A 10,733-nucleotide genomic window follows, 5' to 3' on the forward strand; every position below is an offset into this window, starting at 1 on the left:
CCCGCAGAGCGCTATTCGCAGAGCAGGCTGCATGACAGGAGGTCAGCCCTAGGGAGATGCTGCGGCGTGTGGGCCTGCCAGGGACGACACGGCCCATGTCATGATACAGCTTAGACCCTATGCTATGCCAATCATGGGGGTGACTGCAGGCCTTTGATTTGGCTGGAGGAGGGCTAGGAAGCACCAGGTTAGCAGCAGACTGGGAAGCAAACTGCAACTTCTCTCAAACAGTTGGATACAGACACCTTTAACTGAGGCCCCATGAGCAGCGGTCATGAAAGCAGGTACTACTATCCCCTCTGCATGGCCCTGAGGCAGGGACTGCTTCTTGCTGCGTGTGGTGAGGATGGAGAGGTGACGTGGTCACGGTCTGGAAACCTTGGAGGTGAGAAGATTTCTGATAGCAAAGGGCATTTTAATGTAACAGACAAAGGCAGAACAAGATCCCGTGGCTGGAGGCTGAAGCTAGACAAATTCAAATGGGAAATAAGACACATTTGTAACAGTGAGGGTAATTAACCAATGAAACACCTGACCTAGGGCAGTGGTGGATTCTCCATCACTAAGTCTTCAAGCCAAAACTGGATCCCTTTCTATGAGATACTCTCTAGCTCAACCACAAGTTATGGGCTTGACATAGACCACACTGGGTGAAATTTTTGTTGTATGCAGGAGATCAGACTAGTTGAGCCCAATAGTCCATTCTGGCCTGATCACCTATTAATCCATATGTGTACAGCACCCAGCACAATGGGGGCCTGAACTTGGTTGGGATCTCCAAGCACGACTGCAATACAAATAATAGCCATAGCTCTTGGGGGGAGGGGCATAAGGCTAAGGTTTGAAATAGGATGGGGCTTTTCCCTTGGCCTCCTGGTCCATGCAGAGCTTAGTTCCGAGGTGGGGTGACCAGATGTCCCGATTTTATAGGGACAGTCCCGATTTTTGGGTCTTTTTCTTATAGAGGCTCCTATTACCCCCCACCCCCGTCCCGATTTTTCATACTTGCTGTCTGGTCACCCTATTCCGAGGAAGGGACAAGGAGCACAATTCTCTAAGGTGGGCACTTTAATAGGGGATCCAAATATCTCTAAGGCGTCTCTCACCTCAGAATCCAAGCACTAATGAAGAAAGCATCACAGGGGAGCCCAATGTGTCCAGCTGGTGATGATTGGTGGGGGGCAGTGTTTTCCATTGTTGTTATACATTTTATGGGCAGGCCGAGGGGCTTTCTAACATGCATTGCAGCAGGTAAATGCCCACCCTGACACACCTGAGTGACAATCGGAGCCTGCAAACATGATACTGGAATAGCCTCGTAAGCCACTCGCATTTGGAAATGGACCGCTTGATTCGCTGCCATTTAGCAATTATCTGCGGCAAGAGCAGCCAGCTGCCTCTTCCCCATTTTCTCTCCCTCTCCTGCCAAATGAGTCTTTTTTGAACGGTTTCCTTGGAAACAGACAGCTTAGCCCTGTCACCTCTGCCCCCTCCCCTCCTTGCTTTCCAGTGCAGGAGCAGAGCTGTGCTCCAGCATTCTCTGCTCTTGCCCGTGGTCCCTCTCCCTGCTCACATTAAATGAGCGTGGCAAAGACGTGCGTTATTCTTTGGCCGCGTGCCTCAGGAGCTATTTGAAAGATGCTTATGGCACAGGTGCTTCAGCCCAGTGGGTGGCATTTGAGCCTTAATTAGGCAGCCACCGTTGCAGGTGATTGTTGTTTACCTGCAGTTGTATTTCTCTTCTGGTTCCAGAGGAAGAGTCAGGCTCTGAGGCTGCACAGTAACAAGATCGGCTTCTCCTTGTTCTCATGTCAAACAAATCGTAACCTCGGCCCACCTCCACTCCCCCTCTGCTGACTGTCACCTGACGTTTATTATGCTGGAGGAGGGAGCCCCAGAGTAGAACTTGCCCTTTCACTACAGTATTTCATTAATAAGACAAAGCAAAATAAACCAATTTGCTACAACACATTAGGTGTTACTGTCTACTTCCAGCAACCCGGCAGCTTCTAGCCAATTTGTTTCACAGTGCTTAGGAACACCGGAATGGACTGAATAGTGGGATCCCCCTGGACACCTCAATGCCAAATTTTCTTTATCAGAGAAGACTGAGTGATCCACAGAGACATGTGAACCATTGAAAAGGTTCAGAGGTTGGCTTTGGTTGAGATGTGCATGCAGACATTCAGATGCTGGCCTGACCTGTATCTGATCTGTTCAGATCTCTCGGGTCTGCAAAACTGGGCTGGATATGAGGAACATAGGAAATGCCAGAGAGGATAAGATCATTTTTCTGTCTAGTTGAGTATCCTGTCTCGGACAGTGGCTGGAACCAGCTGCTTCAGAGGAAGGTGCAATAAACCCTGGGGGGGGGGGGGGCAACTAGAGAAAAACCTGCTCCCAGGAAAAGCTTCCTCAGGACCCCAATCATTGGAGGTTGGTTTATGCCCTGCACTATGAGGGTTTAATATTCCCTCCTTGTTTATTCTTTTAATTTTTTTTACCATAATTGTGGCTATTCTCCTTATCCAGATTAATGTGCAATCTTTTTTTTGAATCCTGCTAAATTCTTGGTCTCAACAGTACCTTGTGGCAATGAGTTCCCCAGGCTAATTACGAATTGAGCCTTGCTTAAGGTATTAGACACTTCTGGAGCATGAAAGTTAACTGCCCCTTTCCATTCAGGGCTGAGGTTTGACAGGGGTGATGGTCATTTTATTGCCCAGTCTCAGACCAAACTACAATTTGGGTGTTTTTCTTTTAAACCAGCACACAGGGGATTCTAAGCTTTGGTATCGCTTGGCAAAAGGCCACCCTCCAGGCAACGGCAGCCCCCAGATTTACAGGGAAGAGGAATCAAGTAGATCAAGGAGTCACCATCACTATGGCATCATCACACCATTCTCAACAAGTACCTTACACCATCCCTGAGCTGAAAGAACCACCTGCCCTTCCCAGTGCCAGCTCCACAATCCAAAACACTGACTGGGACACATCCCGCACTGGCAGCAGATTAAGGGCCTGATTGCATGGTTTAAAAAAGAGAGGGCTAGACACCTCCAAGAGGGCCTGACATCAGTCCCGTATCTCTTTGTAGTTCTTATTCACTGTGGAGAAGCGTATCAGGCGCACCTCAGGCGGCTTGGGCTTGGTGTCATCCCACACGTACTCCGGGGAGAGGAGCTTTGAGGGCTTGTGGGAAAAGAAGCGCTTGTTGAGGTGGCTCTCCTCCTGCCAGGCCGCCATGATCCCATTGGCTTTGTCTGCCAGGATGGTCATGTGGCAGGCCCTGGTGAACTCGTACACCTGCTTGAGCAGCCCGCCGAAGACGGCCCCTGCATAGTAGAAGTCCCCCTGGCTGTCAGGGATGAAGGCAGTGGAAGAGCTCCTCCTCTCATAAGGGAACTGGCTGCGAGGGACGTTGTAGTACCCAGGGTGTATGGCCGCTACCATCTCGCCCAGAGTCTCCACCCCCCATGGGTTGTGAAACACCATGTCGATGTCCAGGCAGAAGAGGTAGTTCACCTCACGGTGGCTCACCTCTGCGATGTGCCTGTTTATCGCCTCCATCCTGCGCATGGAAATCTCCTGCCAGTGAGAGTATTTTTTGATGGGGACAATGCTGAGGCTCCGGCCGGGCTGCAGCTGGACTCTGGGGATCACCTGGGGGTCGTTGGTGAAGATGTAGTACTTCACCCGATAGCCCTTCATGAAGAGCTTCTCCGCCGACTCCACGAAGCGGCCCACAAACATGGTGTACCTGTGCAGACACAAAGGCATTGATGCATAGCACCATAGGGCAGAGGGGCCATGGCCCAGGTTACTGGGGATCTTTAATACACTATGATGTGGTAGGAAGAGTTTTGCCTAGATACTGCTATAACGATGGGCACGTTACAAGAGCAATGGGTTGGAATAGCACTACTTTAGCTGAGGGCAGAGAGACAATAAAGAACATGCGTTGGCCAAACAACTACCTGAAGTGAACTAGAAATCCCACATGTCCCAGCTCTTGCTATTCTCACAGAGAATCTGGGATGGGCTTTTAAAATTGCTGACTGTGCTTCTCTGTGGCCTTACAGCTCGTGTGGCCATTTAGGGTATGTCTACACTACAGTCAGACCTGTGACTGCCGCATGTGTAGACATACACGAGCAAGCTTTAATCTAGCTAGCTCAGGTCGCAACAGCAGCAACGCTGCGGCAGCACGGGCTGCAGCATGCACTAGCCAGCCAAGAAGCCAACTACAGCCCGTGCTCCACAGCTAAAGCTAAAGCTAGCTCGGGTGTGTCTACACATACTGCAATTGCACCTCCGTTGCACTGTACACATCATCAATCTGATCTGTGGGGCTGTAAATGATCATATGGGGCAGAGGTGACACACTCTCCTGGCTTAGAGCATGCAGCAGGTCTTTCCATCACAGAAGGGGTCTCTTCTCAGACTGTCTAATGATCACCCGCATGGTTCCAGTTTGGCAGATGGGGGAAGTCACTGGGGAGTCATTTGACTTACACTCAGCACCAAAACCACACGTTTAATTTAAAGTCTGCATGACATTGCATCTGATGTTCCGGGGATTCTCTAAAATTGGGGGTTGATGGCTGGCAAGGTAGGTTATTGCACGCCAGCCTCTGGAGATGATCAAGTCTGAGTAGGGTGACCAGACTCCTAGCTCTGTCACTAGCCTGCTGGGTGACCTTGGGCAAGTCATTTCCCCACACTATGCCTCAGTTTACCCATCTGTAAAATGGGGCTAATGGCATAAAGTCCTTTGAGATCTACTGATGACAAGTGTGATATAAAAGCTAGGTATTACTATGATGATGATGCCTATTTCTAGCTGAGTCCACCAGTCCAGGCTCTAGCCGGTGCCACTGCTACCAACAGGCTACAAGGCCCTTACTTTTATGAAGGGGAAACTTGAGCCTGCATAAAAGGTTGTTCCTGACCGTGTTAGTCTGCTCTCTCTTCCCTGAACAACTCCTTTAATTCCACCCTCTTGGTCTCACTGCTCCACACCCGCAGGGCACCAATCTATGGCAGGACCAATGCTGGGGACAATGCTGGCTGGGAGGAGCCTTTTGCCTCACGACCCGGAGCCGTTGGGCGGCGCTTACTTGCCAACGGCAAAGGCTGTCACCCCTATGGTGAGGTTCAATGGCTCGTAGGCACTGTCCAGGAGTTCGGAATTGAAAGTTCCTTCCCAAACAATGGGGGCCAGCCAAGGCGTGAGAGTCAGCACATCCAGGCGCCTGAAGGAAGAAGAGAAGGGCGGTAAACAAAAGGAAATAGTCCCCTTTGGTCTGAGCCCAGTATAGCCGTGAAAGAGACGCTGGATAATGCAGGTGTGAAGTCAATAGTTAACCCTTCAAGTTCCACTGTACATGAAACGTGCCAGTCTCCCACATTGTGAGTTTTCCCTCACAGCAGCCTGGAGGCTTCGTAACTAAGGCTACGTTTTAGTCACGGGTATTTTTAGTAAAAGTCACGGACAGGGCACAGGCAGTAAACGAAAAGTCACGGCCCGTGATCTGTCCATGATTTGTACTATTTACCTGTAACTAAAACTTGGGCCAGGGCCCCGATGCTGGGGGGGAGGGGGCGGTCTGGGGGCACCGCGGGGAGTGGTCTGGGACCTCTGCTGGTGCTGGGGGGACCAGGTGGTGGCACGTGGCCCGGGACCCTGGCTGGCACTGGGCAGGGAGGGGCTTGGCAGGGCTGGTTGGCTCCCTACCCGGCTCCGTGTGTCCCTGCAGCTCCTAGGGGGAGGGAAGGCCAGGGGGACTCCATGCACTGCCCCCACTGAGCTCCGGTTCCGCAGCTCCCATTGGCCGGGAACCATAGCCAATGGAAGCTGCAGGGGTGGTGCCTGCAAGCAGGGACAGCAGGCAGAGCCCCCTGGCCCCTCTGCCAAGGTCAGGAGTTGTGGGGTCATGCCGGCCACTTCCGGGGAGCCTTCCTCCTCCCCCCAAGTAACCACTGCCCTGCACCCCCAACCCTGAGCCCCCTCCCACACCTAAACTGCTGCTGCTGCTGGCCCAGGGGCTGCCTGAGTATTCGGGCAGCCCCTAAGCCAGCCACACTGGCTGCTGCAAAAGTCACAGGAAGTCACGGAATCCATGACTTCTGTGACGGACACGCAGCCTTATTCATGACTGTATGAGTCTCTCCAGCTATTTCCATCACCTCAATGCATGAGGCCTCAGAGCAAGCTACATCAGGCTTTGAATTTCTGCTCCTAGGGTGCAATCCAGTCCTGTACAGAGGGGCCAGCAAAAGGTCCATGCTCCACTTATGTCGTACTTAAGTCCATGGGATCTCTGCACAGGGCCACTGAACTCCACACAGGGGGAGGCCACGCATACCCTCCTTATATTTGTTGCAGGCCTTATATGGGTTGCTGCATATGGATTTAAAATATATGTAAAATTATTAAAATTAAACAAAACGGCCCCGTTGCCATGGTTATGAAAAGACAATCTGGTGTGGCACTGTATTATCCCAGCCTGGAAATGTAGTTTTCATATGTCGGATCATAGCTAATGTTTTTATATCTGGCCCAGCATTCAGACATGCAACAAAGCTACGTGAAATCCATACCCTCTTCCACCAGGGCAACATAAGCATCTCATGCACATGTAACAGAGGCCTGTTACTCCTGATTGCAGTAGTTCATTTACATTTTATCCTTCTTCCTATACTAAGGGCTGTTTGCAAGGGCTCTGGAGTGTTTAATGAGATATGTTTTATGATGCTGGCCTGGCCCTGGGCTGCCAGAATCTTCTCCAGACTATGCCCCACAGCTATTTGTTGTGGAGACTTAACAGAAGCCTTGGTTGGCCATGTTTTGGGACTATGCCAATATGCAGCTCTCTTCCCGACCCCACCTTCCAGCCTAGATCCCCTAAGGCCACAGAGGGCATGTCAGCTGGGTTCAAGGAATCAGGGGAATAGCTTGGTGGCCCGTGTTTTACATTGAATCTGCTGTTTCTTTTAAAAAGTCTGACTGGACACAATGTTTGAGGAGCCTTGAGTGTGACTTCCTTGTACATTATGGGAGTCTAAGGATATCGAGACAAAATAAATTCAGGAACTGGTGGGGGCGAAAGAATAGAATTTGATTTTGTATGTAGAAAACACATTAATTTAATCAAGATCTTCTCTTTCCAGTTCAGTTACCCGAAGTCTTATTTTTGGACACCCTGGGAGTAAGTTTATCCCTTGTATCACATTTTCTTTCGTTACAAAGGGCTTCACTGGATCTCTCTGGGTGACTCATTCTCCATGGTATTTATACACCCAGGGTAGCATGTGTAACCACTAATTAGCTCCCCTCCCCCCTCGGAAACATTTCACACCTAAAGCTGCTATAAAATACAATGGGCCAGATTCTCCTCTCACTTACACCAATATAACTCCATTGACTTCACTGCAGTCACTCTCAATTTACACCGGCATGAGTGAGAGGAGAATTAGGCCCAATGTATCCTAGCAAAACAGCAATTGGGATGCAAACATGGATGGATACACACACACACGTTAAAATGGTGTCTAATGAAGGGAACTTGTTAGGGGCGTCAGACACACTGCTCCGGTTGGGCCCACTCCTGCAGAGGGGAAGCCAGGCGGAGATTAGTGACTGCACTTTTCAATCTGGTAAGTCATCACTCTGGAAATGCATTGCAAGGATCCTTCCAAATCCTAATGATGTACCCAAAGGGAATTGAAACTTCCTCTCTTGGGGTTTTATACTGTTGCCCATCACCGTAGCAACTGAGCACCTAACTAGTCATTCCTCATTGGCTAATGGGGGAGGATTAAAAGAGAATGGGGCCAAAGACACCAAACACCAAAATACTTGGAAAATCATGCATCAGCCTGGGGATGAAACACAGCCATCCATTCGTCGTCATGAGGCTGTATTCTGTTACCGTTACTCATGCTGAGTAGTATCTTGCTCCACAAGTAGCCTCATTAACTTCAATTAGCCTACTCATATATTCAGTGCGATTAAGGGTATTACAACCTGACCCATCATCTTAAAGGGTCCGATCCTGAGAGACCCCCGAGCACCCCAAATTGAGGTCAGTGGTGCTACTCGCATCAGGGGGTGGGGGTGGGTCGCAGAATCAGGCTGTCCTGGGAGGAAACTTACTTCTGATCCAGTGATCTGGGCTGAGGATAAAATAGCCTGCAGAGGAGAACAAAAACCCACTGAATAACGGAGGACTAGGCCCGGAGGAGAGGAAAAGCATTTCAAAGGGGAGACATTACAAAGATTGGTGCTTACTCGGGGAAAAGCTGGACGGGCTTCTCTTCTGCATATTGTAGTTTCATGGAGCTGCGTGAGAAGAAGGAAAGAGGGAAAGGTCTGTACATTCTCCTTGACATGAGGGGGCAGGTCAGCTTCAGGATCGGTCCTTGCACCAAATACTCCTCAAAGCACAGGCCCTGGTCGCTCCTACCCCACACGCTGCATTGCCTGGCGGTGGGCTGTGCGCATTGCCTCCCTAGGTAAAGCTTCAAGAGCAGTTAGAGAAACCACTCCTTTAAAATGGCACCTTGCTACGCAACCCCATGGGGTGGGAGAGACGGGGGGCTTTCGGGGAGTCCTTTACAGCTCCCAGATTCTCTGGGGAAATCAGGAGAAGGCTAGAGCCTCAGGGCAATAAGCCAATGGAATAGAGGCTAGCAAGGGATTGTCAGAGTGCACTGCACATCGCTGGCTCTGTACCCACTGGGGCACCCCCCACTACTGGAGGAATTTTCACCTGGGGAGAGACGGGGTTTGTGATGTAAAGGGAGGCGAGTTGGGCCAGGGAATCCGAGCCTGACTCACGTGCAGTCACACGTACACAAGCGTTCCCCCTGAAGCCCCCTTGGAACGCTAGCGGAAGTGCTACTCAGCACTTCCCATCTGCTGACCAAAGGACATTTGTCCTCCTCTTAGCCCTGCAGCGCCAGGAGAGCGAGTACCGGCTTCTCCTCTGCACCAACAACACTATGTGACACCAAAGTTCCAGTTCTTCATTACCGGCGAGAACTTAAGGGGCACGAAGAATCCAGCTTCGTTTACAGATCCCAGCAGCACTGGGCAGCTACACAAAATCAAAGCTAAATTCTAACCTGTAATGGAGGGAAGACAAAACAGAAAACTATAGATTCTGATCAGTGCTGACTCTAGCTCCGACTCGGACTGTCGAGGAGCTGCAGGAGAATTCCACTGGCCACAGGAGCAGCAGAGGGCCGATGCAGACAGCCCTCCACTACCCCCTGCCCCACTGCAGGCTCTGTCATAGGAAGCCGGCATGGGGCACGCCCAGAGCATCCAGGCCACAGACAGCCATGGGGAGGCTTGGAGACCCCAGAGCTGCTCTAACTTATGTCAGGGGCATCCTGGCCCCTGCAGCTGCCCAGAACGAGGGTGCATGAGGGCAGCTTATAGCCACCTTTACCCTGCCCTCTCCCCCACAGGTGCTATGCTCTAGAGCAGGGGTCAGCAACCTTTGAGAAGTGGGGTGCCGAGTCTTCATTTATTCACTCTAATGTAAGGTTCCGCGTGCCAGTCATACATTTGAACGTTTTTAGAAGGTCTCTTTCTATAAGTCTGTAATATATAACTAAACTATTGTTGTATGTAAAGTAAATAAGGTTTTTAAAATGTTTAAGAAGCTCCATTTAAAATTAAATTAAAATGCAGAGCCCCCCGACGGTGGCCAGGACCTGGGCAGTGAGAGTGCCACTGAAAATCAGCTTGCGTGCCGCCTTCGGCACGCCTGCCATAGGTTGCCTACCCCTGCTCTAGACCCCTCAGGAGAGGCAGCAGAGAACCTGCCCCTATATTTCTGAGAACTGACGGATCACTGCCTAACCGCATCTGCCCTGGGCTAGCACAGCTTTCATTGTCATGTGGTCAGCACCTTGCATTGCTGCAGCCAGCATCAAACCTATTTACAAAGCAGCCTGGGGTGATTTCCAGCATCACTAAGCCACAAATTCACAGCCTACTTGGATTTCATTACCTGACGGCTTACCCAAAATGCCCTCGGTTTGATTTCCTTTCACCACCAGCTGCACTAGATTTGTTTAAAGCTAACATGGGCAGATGCTGAGCTCACACAGCAGGTTGGCGCTGTTTGTAGCCATTCAGAACTGCTTGATTTCGTACACTCTGTATCCCAAATTGCTTTACAGAGCCAAAAACATGGTTATGGAGTGTCAAAAAAAAAAAAAAAAAAACCAGAGGGAGATGGGGAACTACAGGCGAGGGAGCTGCAGAGTGATTGCATGCAGCTCTCTGTGCCTTTATTAAACTATGAACACATGACCTGTTAAAGAAAGAAGAGGGAAGGGAGCTATTCCATCAGCTGGAACAGATCCCAGTATAAAATGGCTTTCAGAGGCGTATACATCTTAATGGACAGTGAATGTTTCAAGCTGGGTGTATTGAGAAGCAACCTGAAATGTCTAGATTCTTATTCTCTCTACAGAATGTTGTGTTTCCCATTTCTAAGTAATGGGATCTTCAACAAGAACAACAGACCGTGACATGGGGTGGGGAATGATATTGTCTAAGGCCACTGACTAAGGACAGAAGGCCACTATGGTCCCTTAGATGCAAGGCCCAGCTTCACAAAGGTATTTAGCAGGGCCGGCTCTGGCTTTTTTGCCGCCCCAGGCAAAAAAGCCTCCGGCCGCCCGCCCCCCCAGCGGGGGGGGGCGGCCGGAGC

At 50.5% G+C, this 10,733-nt stretch overlaps 1 protein-coding gene across 3 annotated transcripts in view; it reads right to left on the reverse strand.

Moving 5' to 3' along the window:
• Positions 1 to 500: 500 nt before the first annotated feature.
• The window catches only part of GBGT1 (globoside alpha-1,3-N-acetylgalactosaminyltransferase 1 (FORS blood group)), a 20,180-nt gene continuing 9,947 nt past the window's right edge, over positions 501 to 10,733 (reverse strand). For 2 of the 3 annotated variants that reach the window (XM_024210409.2, XM_024210410.3), the window contains exons 4-7: positions 8,294 to 8,344; positions 8,159 to 8,194; positions 5,121 to 5,255; positions 501 to 3,760 (exon numbers count right to left, since the gene is read on the reverse strand). In XM_024210409.2, coding sequence (XP_024066177.2) covers positions 3,076 to 3,760; positions 5,121 to 5,255; positions 8,159 to 8,194; positions 8,294 to 8,344 — 907 coding nt within the window. In that variant the 3' untranslated portion in view covers positions 501 to 3,075. The remainder of the gene's footprint in view (positions 3,761 to 5,120; positions 5,256 to 8,158; positions 8,195 to 8,293; positions 8,345 to 10,733) is intronic. The other variant, XM_024210411.2, reaches the window with a different exon arrangement.

Source organism: Terrapene carolina, unplaced genomic scaffold (assembly GCF_002925995.2).
Source record: "Terrapene carolina triunguis isolate 2854851 unplaced genomic scaffold, T_m_triunguis-2.0 Scaffold238, whole genome shotgun sequence".
NCBI lineage: Eukaryota > Metazoa > Chordata > Testudines > Emydidae > Terrapene > Terrapene triunguis.